General features: G+C 44.1%; 1 protein-coding gene across 1 annotated transcript; it reads left to right on the top strand.

Annotated features, from left to right (window-relative positions):
- Positions 1-12,312: 12,312 nt before the first annotated feature.
- LOC124655938 (probable carboxylesterase 17) lies at positions 12,313-13,389 on the top strand. The gene has a single exon (XM_047194765.1). It carries the CDS (start codon positions 12,313-12,315, stop codon positions 13,387-13,389), a length of 1,077 nt encoding a protein of 358 aa, XP_047050721.1.
- The last annotated feature ends 5,476 nt before the right edge of the window (positions 13,390-18,865 follow it).

Raw genomic sequence — 18,865 nt, 5'->3', positions numbered from 1 at the left:
GTCTTGGAAGTTGTTTACTACTGTAGAAACCTCTCCTTATCTTAGTTTTGAGTTTTGTTGTGCCAAGTAAAGTCTTTGATAGTAAAGTAAGTACTAGATTTGGATTACTGCGCAGTTCCAGATTTCTTTGCTGTCACGAATCTGGGTCTACCTCCCTGTAGGTAGCTCAGAAAATTAAGCCAATTTACGTGCATGATCCTCAGATATTTACGCAACTTTCATTAAATTTGAGCATTTTCATTTGAGCAAGTCTGGTGGCCTAATAAAATCCATCTTTACGGACTGTTCTGTTTTGACATATTCTGCCTTTTATTTCGCATTGCCCCTTTTGCTATGTTGGATGAATTTCTTTGATCCATTAATGTCCAGTAGCTTTATGCAATGTCCAGAAGTGTTAAGAATGATTGTGTCACCTCTGAACATGTTAATTTTTATTGTGCACTGACCCTCTAATGAGTTGTTTCGAGTTTGGTGTGGAGGAAGTTTTCAAGGATCAAGAGAGGAGTATGATGCAATATGATCAAGGAGAGTGAAAGCTCTAAGCTTGGGGATTCCCCGGTGGTTCACCCCTGCATATTCTAAGAAGACTCAAGCGTCTAAGCTTGGGGATGCCCAAGGCATCCCCTTCTTCATCGACAACATTATCGGGTTCCTCCCTTGAAACTATATTTTTATTCCGTCACATCTTATGCACTTTGCTTGGAGCGTCGGTTTGTTTTTGTTTTTGTTTGTTTGAATAAAATGGATCCTAGCATTCACTTTATGGGAGAGAGACACGCTCTCGCTGTAGCATATGGACAAGTATGTCCTTAGGCTCTACTCATAGTATTCATGGCGAAGTTTCTTCTTCGTTAAATTGTTATATGGTTGGAATTGGAAAATACTACATGTAGTAATTCTAAAATGTTTTGGATAATTTGATACTTGGCAATTGTTGTGCTCATGTTTAAGCTCTTGCATCATATACTTTGCACCCATTAATGAAGAAACACTTAGAGCTTGCTAATTTGGTTTGCATATTTAGTTTCTCTAGAGTCTAGATAATATCTAGTATTGAGTTTTGAACAACAAGGAAGACGGTGTAGAATCTTATAATGTTTACAATATGTATTTTATGTGAGTTTTGCTGTACCGTTCATCCTTGTGTTTGTTTCAAATAACCTTGCTAGCCTAAACCTTGTATCGAGAGGGAATACTTCTCATGCATCCAAAATACTTGAGCCAACCACTATGCCAATTGTGTCCACCATACCTACCTACTACATGGTATTTATCCGCCATTCCAAAGTAAATTGCTTGAGTGCTACCTTTAAAATTCCATCATTCACCTTTGCAATATATAGCTCATGGGACAAATAGCTTAAAAACTATTGTGGTATTGAATATGTACTTATGCACTTTATCTCTTATTAAGTTGCTTGTTGTGCGATAACCATGCTTCTGGGGACGCCATCAACTATTCTTTGTTGAATATCATGTGAGTTGCTATGCATGTCCGTCTTGTCTGAAGTAAGAGAGATCTACAACCTTAATGGTTGGAGCATGCATATTGTTAGAGAAGAACATTGGGCCGCTAACTAAAGCCATGATTCATGGTGGAAGTTTCAGTTTTGGACACATATCCTCAATCTCATATGAGAATAATAATTGTTGCCACATGCTTATGCATTAAAGAGGAGTCCATTATCTCGTTGTCCATGTTGTCCCGGTATGGATGTCTAAGTTGAGAATAATCAAAAGCGAGAAATCCAAAATGCGAGCTTTCTCCTTAGACCTTTGTACAAGGCGGCATGGAGGTACCCCATTGTGACACTTGGTTAAAACATGTGCATTGCAAAGATCCGGTAGTCCAAGCTAATTAGGACAAGGTGCGGGCACTATTAGTATACTATGCATGAGGCTTGCAACTTGTAAGATATAATTTACATAACTCATATGCTTTATTACTACCGTTGACAAAATTGTTTCATGTTTTCAAAATAAAAGCTCTAGCACAAATATAGCAATCGATGCTTTCCTCTTTGAAGGACCATTCTTTTTACTTTTATGTTGAGTCAGCTTCACCTATCTCTCTCCATCTCAAGAAGCAAACACTTGTGTGAACCGTGCATTGATTCCTACATACTTGCATATTGTACTTGTTATATTACTCTATGTTGACAATTATCCATGAGATATACATGTTACAAGTTGAAAGCAACCGCTGAAACTTAATCTTCCTTTGTGTTGCTTCAATACCTTTACTTTGATTTATTGCTTTATGAGTTAACTCTTATGCAAGACTTATTGATGCTTGTCTTGAAGTACTATTCATGAAAAGTCTTTGCTTTATGATTCACTTGTTTACTCATGTCATTACCATTGTTTTGATCACTGCATTCATTACATATGTTTACAAATAGTATGATCAAGGTTATGATGGCATGTCACTTCAGAAATTATCTTTGTTATCGTTTTACTCGCTCGGGACGAGCAGTAACTAAGCTTGGGGATGCTTGATACGTCTCCGACGTATCGATAATTTCTTATGTTCCATGCCATATTATTGATGATACCTACATGTTTTATGCACACTTTATGTCATATTCGTGCATTTTCCGGAACTAACCTATTAACAAGATGCCGAAGTGCCGCTTGCTCGTTTTCTGCTGTTTTTGGTTTCAGAAATCCTAGTAACGAAATATTCTCGGAATTGGACGAAATCAAGACCCGGGGGCCTATTTTGCCACGAACCTTCCGGAAGACCGAAAGGGATACGAAGTGGGGCGACGAGGCGCCGCCACCATAGGGCCGCGCGGCCAAGGGGGCCTGCGCCGCCCTATGGTGTGGGCCCCTCGTCGGCCCTCCGACTCGCCCTTCCGCCTATTTAAAGCCTCCGTCGCGAAACCCCCGATGCGAAAACCACGATACGGAAAACCTTCCGGAGACGCCGCCGCCGCCAATCCCATCTCGGGGGATTCCGGAGATCTCCTCCGGCACTCTGCCGGAGAGGGGATTCATCTCCCGGAGGACTCTACACCGCCATGGTCGCCTCCGGAGTGATGAGTGAGTAGTTCACCCCTGGACTATGGGTCCATAGCAGTAGCTAGATGGTTGTCTTCTCCTCATTAAGCTTCATTGTTGGATCTTGTGAGCTGCCTAACATGATCAAGATCATCTATCTGTAATACTCTATGTTGTGTTTGTCGGGATCCGATGGATAGAGATTACCATGTTATGTTAATTATCAAGTTATTGCATATGTGTTGTTTATGATCTTGCATGCTCTCCGTTATTAGTAGAGGCTCGGCCAAGTTTTTGCTCTTAACTCCAAGAGGGAGTATTTATGCTCGATAGTGGGTTCATGCCCGCATTGACACCCGGGACAATGACGTGAAAGTTCTAAGGTTGTGTTGTGCTGTTGCCACTAGGGATAAAACATTGGCGCTATGTCCGAGGATGTAGTTGTTGATTACATTACGCACCATACTTAATGCAATTGTCTGTTGCTTTGCAACTTAATACTGGAAGGGGTTCGGACGATAACCTGGAGGTGGACTTTTTAGGCATAGATGCAGTTGGATGGCGGTCTATGTACTTTGTCGTAATGCCCAATTAAATCTCACTATACTTATCATGACATGTATGTGCATTGTTATGCTCTCTCTATTTGTCAATTGCCCGACTGTAATTTGTTCACCCAACATGCTTTTATCTTATGGGAGAGACACCTCTAGTGAACTCGTGGACCCCGGTCCATTCTTTTAATACTGAAATACAAATCTGCTGCAATACTTGTTTTTACTCGTTTCCTCTCGCAAACAATCATCTTCCACACAATACGGTTAATCCTTTGTTACAGCAAGCCGGTGAGATTGACAACCTCACTGTTTCGTTGGGGCAAAGTACTTTGGTTGTGTTGTGCAGGTTCCACGTTGGCGCCGGGATCTCCGGTGTTGCGCCGCACTACATCCCGCCGCCATCAACCTTCAACGTGCTTCTTGGCTCCTCCTGGTTCGATAAACCTTGGTTTCTTTCTGAGGGAAAACTTGCTGCTGTGCGCATCATACCTTCCTCTTGGGGTTCCCAACGAACGTGTGAGTTACACGCCATCACAGCTGAATCCAATAAATTCCGCGAAGAAAAATTTAGTCTTGCATAGAAGATTTGGATGATCATCCAAGTAGTCAGTCCATGGGTTGGGCAATTTTTAACCAAAGATTTAATTCTTTCCCAAGCTTGAGCAACATGTTCATTATCCAATTGTTTAAAATTCATTATGCTTCTCCTCAAAGATATAATTTTAGCAGGGGGATAATATCTACCAATAAAAGCATCCTTGCATTTAGTCCATGAATCAATACTATTCTTAGGCAGAGATAGCAACCAATCTTTAGCTCTCCCTCTTAATGAGAAAGGAAACAATTTTAATTTTATAATGTCACCATCTACATCTTTATACTTTTGCATTTCACACAATTCAACAAAATTATTGAGATGGGCAGCAGCATCATCAGAACTAACACCAGAAAATTGCTCTCGCATAACAAGGTTTAATAAAGCAGGTTTAATTTCAAAGAATTCTGCTGTAGTAGCAGGTGGAGCAATAGGTGTGCATAAGAAATCATTATTATTTGTGCTAGTGAAGTCACACAACAAGACTATTGCATTAAGTATGGTGCGTAATGTAATCAATAACTACATCCTCGGACATAGCATCAATGTTTTATCCCTAGTGGCAACAAAGACAACACAACCTTAGGGGTTTCTGTCACTCCCCCAGGTGTCAATGCAGGCATGAACCCACTATCGAGAATAAATACTCCCTCTTGGAGTTAAGAGCAAAAACTTGGCCAGAGCCTCTACTAATAACGGAGAGCATGCAAGATCATAAACAACACATAGGTAATAACTTGATAATTAACATAACATGGTATTCTCTATCCATCGGATCCCGACAAACACAACATAGAGTATTACGTATAGATGATCTTGATCATGTTAGGCAGCTCACAAGATCCAACAATGAAGCACAATGAGGAGAAGACAACCATCTAGCTACTGCTATGGACCCATAGTCCAGGGGTGAACTACTCACTCATCACTCCGGAGGCGACCATGGCGGTGAAGAGTCCTCCGGGAGATGAATCCCCTCTCCGGCAGGAGATGGGATTGGCGGCGGCGTCTCTGGAAGGTTTTCCGTATCGTGGTTCTTCGCCTCAGGGGTTTCGCGACGGAGGCTTTAAGTAGGCGGAAGGGCAACGTGGGGGCCACACGAGGGCCCCACACCACGAGTCGGCGCGGCCAAGACCCGGGCCGCGCCGCCCTATGGTGGCGGCCCCTCGTGGCCCCACTTCGACTCCTCTTCGGTCTTCCGGAAGCTTCGTGGCAAAATAGGACCCCGGGTTTTGATTTCGTCCAATTCCGAGAATATTTCGTTACTAGGATTTCGAAACCAAAAACAGCAGTAAACAAAGAATCGGCTCTTCGGCATCTTGTTAATAGGTTAGTTCCGTAAAATGCACGAATATGACATAAAGTGTGCATAAAATATGTAGGTATCAGCAATAATATGGCATGGAACATAAGAAATTATCGATACGTCGGAGACGTATCAGCGATAGGCGAAACCAAGATAGCCACGTCATCAACACATGGAAAGTCGTAGGCCAGGAAATCTTCCGGGGAGAGCGTGGAGGAGGCTTGGCTCGGTGGCCAGCTCGAAGATTCGATGCAGCTGGTCAATAGTGAGAACGAACAACATCGGGGAACGAAGGATCTCCTTGTCAGAGGCCCCTGCCATCACTACGGGAGAGATGAAGTATGCCGACGGCCGCCAGCCGTCGGCACAGTTCAGAAGGCCGTCGGCACAGGCTGTGCCGACGGTGACCGTCGGCATAGCGTCGTCGGCACAGTTCTGGTCTGGGAGTGCCCAATCACCGTCGGCATAGACTGGCCGTCGGCACATATTGTTGTGCCGACGGTAAAACCGTCGGCATAGTATTTCAAAAAATTTAAATTTATTTTCGAAAAAATATTCAAAAAATTATTTTGAAAAAAATTATTTTTTGAAATTATTTTTCACTTTTCTTCTTCTACTTTTTTACTTGTTAATCTTTCACAATCACACTTAGTACACTTAATCTTAGGTCAAATTGCACTTGTGGTCAAACTTCCCACTTGGTCACCCATCCTCCCGCTCCAGCACGCTTAACTTCTTGGTTCTCTTCGGATGAGCTTGAATGAAAGAAATGACACATTGATGTTAATATTACCATATCTATCATATTAACCCTTTGGCCGTGATGTCACACCTCTATATTTTTGAATTCTAAACAATTACTTAAGTAAACAACAATGAATATATATAAATAATAATAATATAGAATTTGAAAAACAATTAAATGATTTTAATTTTTTTATCTTTTTATTTAATAGGGAATAATTAATATCAGTAAATACGAATTTGGCAAATAATATGTCTAAATTGATCAGAAAAATGAGAATAATACAAATATGACATCCATATCATCTTTTGAACCTACAAAGTTAACTTACCCAAAAATCATGAGCATTAGATCAAGTACCTCTAGTTCAAATTTGATCGACTTTATCGAAAATGAGGTGGGAAACGGCCTCGGCATGGCATAGTTTGCCGAAACAAAGTCATATTTGGCACGTGTGTGGACCCTAGGATGGGAAGCAAGACCGCGGACGCGGATTTCTAATCCGACCCACGGACATCCATCTTTTCATTTTTAGCGTGCCTAAACGGTTTTTATTTGTGAAGCAGCTACATGGGGCGCATTTTAGTATGACGTGAAACCTCCGTGCGATGATGGTAGACCACCTACGCACCACTATCACATGACATGTGCATGCGTTAGCTTTTTGGGAACTCATGCGTCTTCCGGCGGTGTCCGAATCCGCTGGAAACTGACCGGATTTGAACTAGAGGTGAACTATCGGTCGCTCTAGAAATTCCGAAAAAATTGTTTTTAGTTCAACTACACATCATTATATGTGCTAATTTTTGTCCGTTTAGTTTGTTCGCGACTGGATGCACCCGCACGCCCGGTACGACGATACCGCATGTCCCGGGGGTCCTGTTTTGGCCAGATGGCAATTTGAACGAAGTCAAAAAATCCCACGAAGCCGCGTGACGTCATTTTATATGTCATAGTAACTATTTCGTTTGTTAAAACTGGGATACGGCAATTATTTTGAAAAACCTCCACGAAAAGGGCTATCACGTCCAGAGTTCTACGGATTTCAGGGAAAATGAGGTGGGAAACGGCCTCGGCATGGCATAGTTTGCCGAAACGAGATCATATTTGGCACGTGTGTGGGCCCTAGGATGGGAAGTAAGACCCCGGACGCGCATTTCTAATCCGTCCCACGGACGGCCATTGTGTCATTTTTAGCGTGCCCAAACGGTTTTTATTTGTGAAGCAGCTACATGGGGCGCATTTTAGTATGACGTGAAACCTACGTGCGATGATAGTACACCACCTACGCACCACCTATCACATGACATGTGCACGCGTTAGTTTTTTTGGAACCCATGCGGCTTCCGGCGGTGTCCCGCCGAATCCGCCGGAAGTGACCGGATTTGAACTAGGGGTCAACTATCCGTCGCTCCAGAAATTCCGAAAAAATTGTTTTTAGTTCAACGACGCATCATTATATGTGCTAATTTTTGTCCGTTTTGTTTGTTCGCGAATGGGTGCACCCGTACGCCCGGTACGGCGATACCGCATGTCCCGGGGGCCCTGTTTTGGCCAAATGGCTTTTTGAACGAAGTCAAAAATCCCACGGAGCCGGGTGGCGTCATTTTATATGTCATAGTAACTATTTCGTTTGTCAAAACTAGGATACGGCAATTATTTTAAAAAACCCTTCATGAAAAGGGCTATCATGTCCGGAGTTCTATGGATTTCAGGTGAAATGAGGTGGGAAACGGCCTCAGCATGGCATAGTTTGCCGAAACAAGGTCATATTTAGCACGTGTGTGGACCCTAGGATGGGAAGCAAGACCCCAGACGCGGATTTCTAATCCGACCCACGGACGACCATCTTTTCATTTTTAGCGTGCCCAAACGGTTTTTATTTGTGAAGCAGCTACATGGGGCGCATTTTAGTATGACGTGAAACCTCCGTGCGATGATTGTAGACCACCTACGCACCACCTATCACATGACATGTGCACTCTTTAGCTTTTTGGGAACCCATGCGGCCTCCGGCGGTGTCCCGTCGAATCCGCCGGAACCCGACCGGATTTGAACTAGGGGTGAACTATCCGTCGCTCCAGAAATTCCGGAAAAATTGTTTTTAGTTCTACGATGCATCATTATATGTGCTAATTTTTGTCCGTTTAGTTTGTTCGTGAATGGGTGCACCCGCACACCCGGTACGACGATACCGCATGTCTCGAGGGTCCTGTTTTGGCCATATGACAATTTGAACGAAGTCCAAAAATCCCACGGAGCCGCGTGACGTCATTTTATATGTCATAGTAACTATTCCGTTTGTCAAAACTGGGATACGGAAATTATTTTGAAAAACCCTTCACGAAAAGGGCTATCACGTCCGGAGTTCTATGGATTTCAGGGGAAATGAGGTGGGAAACGGCCTCGGCATGGCATAGTTTGCCGAAACGAGATCATATTTGGCACGTGTGTGGACCCTAGGATGGGAAGCAAGACCCCGGATGCGGATTTCTAATCCGACCCACGACCGACAATTTTTTCATTTTTGGCGTGTGTGAAAGCCATGAAACCTCGAACATTATAGCTCATTTCTAAGAATATTTGTTTAGGTATTTGAAATATTCTATTTTTTATATTTTTCTATGATAGATCTTATTTTTCTGCAAAATTTGATATATTATACTTATTTTTCTCAATTAGAATGATTTAGTTATGCTTTTTTGAAAACTGTCATGCAGAAATAGAAAAAAGCTATGCCGACGGTATAACCGTCGGCACAGGTCTGTAGTAAAAAAAAAGAAAAAAAATATTGTGCCGACGGCCAGACTGGTCCTGTGCCGACGGCCAGAACTATGCCGACGGTGACCGTCGGCACAACCGGTCTGTACCGACGACCATTTTAACGCCGACGGTCATCCTTGTCGCCGCGGTCCGGAGGCTTCTGTGCCGACGGCCCCGATATTTGGCCGTCGGCACACACAACGGCCGTCGGCACATCTGTGCTCTCCCGTAGTGCATGGATGATGTCGGAGCAAGGGATTCCATTAAGGATGACCCGAGAGGACGCTGGCGCGAATATCAAGGCGTCCCAAGCACGCCACCTAGGGGGGAAGCAGCTCAAGAATCTGAGCACTCGAGAAGGTTTTCATACCGATGTGACAGTCATACTCGAGCGCTCGAGTTTCTACATGCTGTACCGGAGGACTTGCTGGTTTTTGTGCTCCTCCAGCCTCCACAATTGTGCTGCGATCCTCAAAGCTCTCAATTCCTAATGACTCCCGATCCCACAACAACAACATGCAAGTTTTTGACGGAAAAAATATAGCAAGTCACTCGAGCAACCTTCAAAATTGAATTAGAATCTCCTTATATATCTGCATGCCAACAATCCAAAAAAAAGGGGAACTAACAACGAGTAGAAAAAGAATGCCGGTGCCATAAATGAAGCATATATGTGCTCTTTCATCGCCTATTTTATAGACAGAAGGTATCACATTGTGACAGACAGTAAAGTACTCCTACTGGTGTAATCATAAATCTTTACTCAAGACACGGAGAGACTGCATTTGAGTACTATTAATATCCTAGCTACTTGGTGGTTCATTTCTTGGCAATAAACAGACGACCGTTCCCATTCGACACTTCATGGAGTAAAGTCTATTTCATGGTGATACATGCATTCATTTATCATCTTATAGCAAAATGGAGAAAAATCTTGTAGTGTCCTTAGGGGGGAACAGTGAGTTAAGAAACAAAGGCACTGGTGGGGCGAAGGAAGGGTGACGAAAATGGATGGGTAGGTTTAGGGTGGTCATTCGCTTAGGTTGATGGAGATAAATCAAAATGAAAGTTACAGTATCAAATTCAAACTTCAAATTTCTAGTTAAACTTTAATTAAATAGGCAAGGATGAAAAGATACAAAGGAATTTGGGACGTATTCATCTAGATAGATCAACATTAAGTCAATCAGGATGATTACCGTCGTGCCCTGCACTTCTTCTTGGAAAACAATTGTCCAATATATATTGTCGTGCTGGGTCTGACATAGCGATCGTTATACAGATTGGCAAAAATATTTAGACAATTAGACAAGTGTAGACTTCATTCACGAAAATTTGAATAAATGAAATAATCCATCTGGAGAAGTGTATAATGCAGTGTTGCTAATTCCTTTCGGCGAGAAGCGGAAGGAGCAACGCCAGCTTCGGAAAAAAGGGGTGCAACTAATGGACAGGGGTATTCGAACTTGGCTCTCTCCCATCGTGATCCAGAGTTGCAACCACCTTGAGTACGGCTAGATGTTATCCTATTAAGGAAAAATATGTTACTTCCTTCGATCCATATTATTCAAGGCCATATTTGCAAATATGGTGATCAAAGTTCAGGCCCACCCATACCAGATTAGTAAAATTGTCTCTGGCCATCGTGTTTTGTTCTTGTACAAGGATATTGATGAAGACTAGATGACATACTGGCTAGGTGGGACCGGAAAACTTCCTCGCCCACTGGCTATATATGCGAAAAGCCGTCCTAGTTCAGCAATAATCTGATCATGCTGAATCACTTCACATATTGCTGAGATGGTTTTAAATTCCGTAAACTCTGGGATAGTTATTGCTGATCTCCGTAGTGTTTGTGATATACTACCGAAAGAAATAACTGAGTTCTTGATAATTTTTCATGGAAGAATAAACCTGCACTTGAAAAGGATCTGTACAAAACTTTTTTTTTTCGAGGTAGTCTGTACAAAACTATCAAGCTCTTGTTGCAGCTTTAGGGAACTCTCTTATTGTTGTTGATTATGATCAGCTATGCTAGTTACGCTCAAGATGGTTACTGAAATCTTTCTAAGCTGATACAGTTTACAAAAAGAAGACATACTTCTGTTCTGTCTAGCCGGAGCTCAAATCCTGGCAAACCTTGCTAGCTGTAGAAGTATGCTAGGTGCTTGCAAAGCTGGCGGTGACTTCCATTCCAGAAGAACCATGAATATGTACCAGCATATCCGTGAAGCCGGTTGAAGAAAGTGGGTACTTCTAGAGTTAGTCTTGAAAATGGAAATTTTCAAAATGGTGTAAACTTTAGAAATATTGTTGAAACCAGTGCTCTTTCATCGCCTATAAAGGTATCACACTATCATAGTAAAGTACTCACGTAATCATAAAGGTTTACTCAAGACACAGAGAGACTACATTTCAGTACTAATATCCCAGCTACCCTGGTGGTTTATTTCTTGGCAATAAATAGACGGCCGTTCCCACTCGACACTTCATGGAACTTTTCTATCAACTTGTGTACATGCAGTCATTTATCACGTTATAACAAAATGGAGAAAAGACTTGTAGTGTCCTTAGCAGGGAACAATGAGGCTACAAAGGCACAGGTGTCGCGAAGCAAGTGCGAGGAAAATGGATGGGCTAGGTTTAGGGTGGTCATTCCCTATCAAATTCTAACTTCAAAATTCTAGTTAAATTTTAATTAAATAGGCAAGTATTAAAAGATACAAAGAAATTTGGGACTTTGATAGATCAACATTTAGCCAATCAGGATGATTACCGTCGTGCCCTGCACTTCTTCTTGGAAAACAATAGTCCAATATATATTGTCGTGCTGGGTCCGACATAGCGATCGTTATACAGATTGGCAAAAATGTTTAGACAATAAGACAAGTGTAGACTTCATTCACGAAAATTTGAATAAATGAAATAATCCATCTGGAGAAGTGTATAATGCAGCGTTGATAATTCCTTTGGGCGAGAAGTGGAAAGAGCAACGCCAGCAGATAATGCAAGTCAATCATTTGCACCAATCCCTTCGGTCTGACATTTCCCACAGATTAATATATGAGCTTTACAAATTAATTTCAGCATGGACGACAACATCTAGAATGACTGGCCATATCCGAAAAATTATTTTCCATTCGTCAAGAGAAAATTCGACGATGACAGATCATGGTATTAACAGCTAAAACTACAAATCAAAATGCATCGCCCAAGCAAGAACAATTAGTTGTTAAACCTTGGGATGTTCCATATAAGTCCTCCTAACCCGTGCTTATCATCTCATCAAGCGAGACAACCAACATAGCTCAAGCACAAACGCGTAGCAAAAGCCACGGGAAAAATGGCCAGCCCTTGCTGCAAGGACACCTTCTGCAAGAGAGAACTAGTCGACGACATCGCGGGGTGGATCAAGATCTACGACGACGGCACAGTGGAGCGGCCCGCCCCTCCTCCGGAGGCACAGCAATTGGCAACTTCCATCCCACCCTACGACGTGCCATGCAACGGAGTGACTGTGCATGACATCCCGGCCGACCCACCTCTCCGCCTGTACCTCCCGGCGGCGGCCCCGTTGAACGGCCGACGCCTCCCCGTGCTTCTCCACTTCCTCGCCGGTTCGTTCTGCATCACCGACCCCTCTTGGGCGATGTACCATTCCTTCTACGCCCGTCTCGCCGCCTCAATCCCCGTCGCCGGCATCGTGTCCATCACCCTCCCTCTCGCCCCGGAGAACCCGCTCCCGGCGGCCATAGCTGCCGGCTATGCCGCCATTGATTGGTTGAAGTCGCTTGCTCGACCTGTGCTGCCCAACGAGCCAGTCCCTGAGCCAACGTATGACCCCGTAAACAGGCTCAGGGATGTGGCCGACTTGTCACGTGTGTTCCTCATAGGTGACAGCAATGGTGCTAATCTGGCGCTCCAGGTGGCCGCCGGGTTCAGCTCGGCGGAGCCGGGGTACTGGGGCCCCGTTCGGCTAGCCGGAGCCATCCTGCTAAACCCCGGGTTTACCCGGTCCGCTACGAGCCGGTCCGAGTCGACCGACCCGATGAACAGGTACATGAACCGCGAGCTGGTGGGCAGGTTCCTGAAGCTGGCCCTCCCGGAAGGCGCCACCCGAGACCACCCTTACATCTGGCCCGTCGTTGACGCCACCGCCGCCGTGCCGCCTCTGCTGGTGAGCATCGCGATGCTTGACTCGCTGCGCGACCGGCAGGTGGAGTACTGCAACGCGATGCGGCGCGCTGGGAAGCACGTGGAGGTGGCGTTGAGCGCCGGCGTGGACCACATCTTCTACCTAAAGCACGGCTTGATCGACTCCGAGCCGGAAAATGACGAGACCGCGGCGCGCATCGCCGAGCTCGTCGAGGATATCGGACGATTCGTCGGCCGGCGCCACTGCTGTGTTGCCCGTCTGTAGGCGTTTGTCCGGGGCGTTTGTGGGTCGGCTTTGCGTAATTGTGTTGCTGTTGTTCATCAGCATGTATGCGTGCGTTCATCTTCTTGCGAGGAGGCCGGAGAATTTGTGAATCGTGAGTGCTTGGATTTCTTATCGTTCAACTGGATTGGACTAGAATGGTTCTTTCTTCTTACTTCAAGGATCATTATTTCCGTCGGAAGTTGACATTTTAACGGTAATAAAAACATTGTGTGCACTGTCCTGCCCATTTTAACGGTAATAAAAACTGCCAGGAGCGTTTCCGCGCTTTCTTCATGCGTCGTTCCCGCCAACACGCGGCGCGCCGGTGTCCCCGCTAGCCTCCTTTCTACTTTGTTCGGCCTGTAAGCGCCGGATGGATAGTTGGCGCTAACATGTGCAAAAGACTTCGCATATAATGACCACCTTGGTGGAGGGGACCACTGAAATAAAAGACTTCGCATATAATGCACCAATTTTGCACTATAAGCGGAGGGGACCACTGAAACTTTCGAAAATCGTCTAGTCATATGCCGGTCATGGTGCAGAAATTTTGCTGTAGTCATTATATGCGAAGGAATTGAACACGAAGATTCATCTATCTGCCACACGCTTCAGAGCTAGCCGCCCCCAACCCCTCCCAACCCAAGCCGCCCCCAACCCCAACCCTCCTCCTCCCGCCACCGCCGCCGCCGGGGCAAAGACCTCGGGGCGTGGCGGCGGCGGGGGCTTTCCCTCTTGACACGGATGGGACGGCGGCTGGGTCATCCCCTCGACGGCGGCGGCGGTAGACCTCCTCCATCCCGTGTGATGGCGGGGCGGCGGCGGTCGGAGGAAGAAGGGCGGCGGTGGCCAGAGTGTTGCGGCCTCCCCTGCCTCCCGTCGGTGGCACACCGGTGGTGGCTGGTGGTGGGACGGTTTGCGCCATCCCCTCCGCTTCTCGCCGGTGCGGGGTGGTGACCTTGGGTTTCTCCTGCGGTTCGAGGACGCCGGGCGAGTAACCTCGGGTTCGATGGAGGAGGCGGCCTTCTTCTTCGTCGGAGGTGGTCGGCCAGGCTGGTAGTCCTGTGTGGGGGATCATGGGATCTCACACAGGTTTCCGGCGATGGTGATCTAGTCGGGGGTGTCATGGCGGCCGGTGAAAGCTGAGCTTCGACCTCGGTCTTGGCGGATGATGGCGGCTGATGTCTACGGGAGCTTCTATTCTTGTAGACAGTGTTGGGCCTCCAAGAGCAGAGGTTTGTAGAACAGCAGCAAGTTTCCCTTAAGTGGATCACCCAAGGTTTATCGAACTCAGGGAGGAAGAGGTCAAAGATATCCCTCTCATGCAACCCTGCAACCACAAAGCAAGAAGTCTCTTGTGTCCCCAACACACCTAATAGGTGCACTAGTTCGGCGAAGAGATAGTGAAATACATGTGGTATAAATAAGTATGAGCAGTAGTAACGCAGCAGTAGTAACGCAGTAAAACAGTAAACAAGCAGCGATAGCAATATTTAGGAACAAGGCCTAGGGATTAGACTTTCACTAGTGGACACTCTCAACTTTGATCACATAACAGAATAGATAAATGCATACTCTACACTCTCTTGTTCGATGATGAACACCATTGCGTAGGATTACACGAACCCTCAATGCCGGAGTTAACAAGCTCCACAATTCAATGTTCATATTTAAATAACCTTAGAGTGCATGAAAGATCAACACGACTAAACCAAGTACTAACACAGCATGCACACTTGTCACCTTCACACTATGTAGGAGGAATAGATCACATCAATACCATCATAGCAATAGTTAACTTCATAATCTACAAGAGATCATAATCATAGCCTACGCCAAGTACTAACACGGATGCACACACTGTCACCATTACACCGTGCGGGAGGAATAAACTACTTTAATAACATCACTAGAGTAGCACATAGATAAATTGTGATACAAAACACATTGCAATCATAAAGAGATATAAATAAGCACTTCACTATGCCATTCATAACGGTGAATAAGTATTCAGTGAAATATAGCCTAAGAGACCCACACGGTGCACACACTTTGTCACCTTTACACACGTGGGACAAGGAGTCTCCGGAGATCACATAAGTAAAACCCACTTGACTAGCATAATGACATCTAGATTACAAGCATCATCATATGAATCTCAATCATGTAAGGCAGCTCATGAGATTATTGTATTGAAGTACATAGGAGAGAGATTAACCACATAGCTACCGGTACAGCCCCGAGCCTCGATGAAGAACTACTCCCTCCTCATGGGAGACAGCAGCGTTGATGAAGATGGCGGTGGTGTCGATGGAGGAGCCTTCCGGGGGCACTTCCCCGTCCCGGCGGCGTGCCGGAACGGAGACTCCTGTCCCCCGGATCTTGGCTTCGCGATGGCGGCGGCTGCGGAAGGTTTCTCGTACCGTGGCTTTTTCGTATCGAAGTTTTAGGTCCGGGGGCTTTATATAGGCGAAGAGGCGGCGTCGGAAAGGTCGAAGGGGCGCCGACACTATAGGGGCGCGGGCCCCCCTTGGCCGCGCCGGCCTAGGGTTTGGTGGGCCTGTGCCCCCTCTGCGGCGGTTCTTGTGTGTTCGGATGCTTCCGGGCAAAATAGAAACACTGGGCGTTGATTTCGTCCAATTCCAAGAATATTTCGTTACTAGGATTTCGAAACCAAAAACGAGTAGAAAACGGCAAGCGGCACTTCGGCATCTTGTTAATAGGTTAGTTCCGGAAAATGCACGAATATGACATAAAGTGTGCATAAAACATGTAGATATCATCAATAATGTGGCATGGAACATAAGAAATTATCGATACGTCGGAGACGTATCAGCATCCCCAAGCTTAGTTTCTGCTCGTCCCGAGCAGGTAAACGATAACAAAGATATTTTCTGAAGTGACATGCCATCATAACCTTGATCATATTGTAAACATATGCAATGAATGCAACGATCAAAACAATGGTAATGACATGAGTAAACAACTGAATCATAAAGCAATGACTTTTCATGAATAGTACTTTGAAGACAAGCATCAATAAGTCTTGCATAAGAGTTAACTCATAAAGTAATAAATTCATAGTAAAGGCATTGAAGCAACACAAAGGAAGATTAAGTTTCAGCGGTTGCTTTCAACTTGTAACATGTATATCTCAATGGTAGTTTGTCAATGCAAAGTAATATAACAAGTGCAATATGCAAGTATGTAAGAATCAATGCACAGTTCACACAAGTGTTTGCTTCTTGAGGTGGAGAGAAATAGGTGAACTGACTCAACATTAAAAGTAAAACATGAAACAATTTTGTCAATGGTAGTAATAAAGCATATGTATCATGTAAATTATATCTTACAAGTTGCAAGCCTCATGCATATAGTATACTAATAGTGCCCGCACCTTGTCCTAATTAGCTTGGACTACCGGATCATCGCAATACACATGTTTTAACCAAGTGTCACAATGGGGTACCTCCATGCCGCCTGTACAAAGGTCTAAGGAGAAAGCTCACATTTTGGATTTCTCGCTTTTGATTATTCTCAACTTAGACATCCATACCGGGACAACATGGACAACAGATAATGGACTCCTCTTTAATGCATAAGCATGTGGCAACGATTAATGTTCTCATATGAGATTGAGGATATATGTCCAAAACTGAAACTTCCACCATGATTCATGGCTTTAGTTAGCGGCCCAATGTTCTTCTCTAACAATATGCATGCTCCAACCATTAAGGTGGTAGATCTCTCTTACTTCGGACAAGACGGACATGCATAGCAACTCACATGATATTCAACAAAGAGTTGATGGCGTCCCCAGGAATATGGTTATCGCACAACAAGCAACTTAATAAGAGATAAAGTGCATAAGTACATATTCAATACCACAATAGTTTTTAAGCTATTTGTCCCATGAGTTATATATTGTAAAGGTGAATGATGGAAATTTAAAGGTAGCACTCAAGCAATTTACTTTGGAATGGCGGAGAAATACCATGTAGTAGGTAGGTATGGTGGACACAAATGGCATAGTGGTTGGCTCAAGGATTTTGGATGCATGAGAAGTATTCCCTCTCGATACAAGGTTTAGGCTAGCAAAGTTATTTGAAACAAACACAAGGATGAACGGTGCAGCAAAACTCACATAAAAGACATATTGTAAACATTATAAGACTCTACACCGTCTTCCTTGTTGTTCAAAACTCAATACTAGATATTATCTAGACTTTAGAGAGACCAAATATGCAAACCAAATTTTAGCAAGATCTATGTATTTCTTCATTAATGGGTGCAAAGTATATGATGCAAGAGCTTAAACATGAGCACAACAATTGCCAAGTATCACATTATCCAAGACATTTTACCAATTACTACATGTAGCATTTTCCGTTTCCAACCATATAACAATTAACGAAGCAGTTTCAACCTTCGCCATGAATATTATGAGCTAAGAACACATGTGTTCATATGAACCAGCGGAGCGTGTCTCTCTCCCACACAAGCATGTATTTATTCAGAGAATGAAAATAACAAAACAAAAATAAAAGCACACAGACGCTCCAAGTGAAGTACATAAGATGTGACCGAATAAAAATATAGTTTCAAGAGAAGAAACCTGATAAGTTGTCGATGAAGAAGGGGATGCCTTGGGCATCCCCAAGCTTAGATGCTTGAGTCTTCTTGAAATATGCAGGGATGAACCATGGGGGCATCCCCAAGCTTAGACTCTTCACTCTTCTTGATCATAGTATATCATCCTCCTCTCTTGACCCTTGAAAACTTCCTCCACACCAAACTCGAAACAAACTCATTAGAGGGTTAGTGCATAATCAAAAACTCACATGTTCAGAGGTGACACAATCATTCTTAACACTTCTGGACATTGCATAAAGCTACTGGACATTAATGGAACACAGAAATTCATCCACCATAGCAAAAGAGGCAATGCGAAATAAAAGGCAGAATCTGTCAAAACAGAACAGTCCGTAAAGACGAATTTTATTGAGGCACCAGACTTGCTCAATGAAAATGCTCAAATTGAATGAAAGTTGCGTACATATCTGAGGATCACTCACGTAAATTGGCATAATTTTCTGAGTTACCTACGAGAGAATTAGGCCCGGATTCGTGACGACAAGAAATCTGTTTCTACGCGAGTAATCCAAATCTAGTATGAACCTTACTATCAAAGACTTTACTTGGCACAACAATGCGATAAAAATAAGATAAGGAGAGGTTGCTACAGTAGTAACAACTTCCAAGACTCAAATACAAAATAAAAGTACTTGTAGCAAAATAAACACATGGGTTATCTCCCAAGAAGTTCTTTCTTTATAGCCATTAAGATGGGCTCAGCAGTTTTAATGATGCACTCGCAAGAAATAGTATTTGAAGCAAAAGAGAGCATCAAGAGGCAAATTCAAAACAAATTTAAGTCTAACATGCTTCTTATGCATAGGAATCTTGTAAATAAACA

The sequence above is a fragment of the Lolium rigidum genome, chromosome 5 (genome assembly GCF_022539505.1).
Source record: "Lolium rigidum isolate FL_2022 chromosome 5, APGP_CSIRO_Lrig_0.1, whole genome shotgun sequence".
In the NCBI taxonomy this organism is placed as follows: Eukaryota; Viridiplantae; Streptophyta; class Magnoliopsida; order Poales; family Poaceae; genus Lolium; species Lolium rigidum.
The sequence above is the reverse complement of the archived record's forward strand: the minus strand, read 5'-3'. Positions and strand labels throughout refer to the sequence as shown.

What these genes read in the sequence shown, in the direction of transcription:
- LOC124655938 (XM_047194765.1), top strand. Translation starts at nt 12,313, where the DNA reads ATGGCCAGCCCTTGCTGCAAGGACACCTTCTGCAAGAGAGAACTAGTC.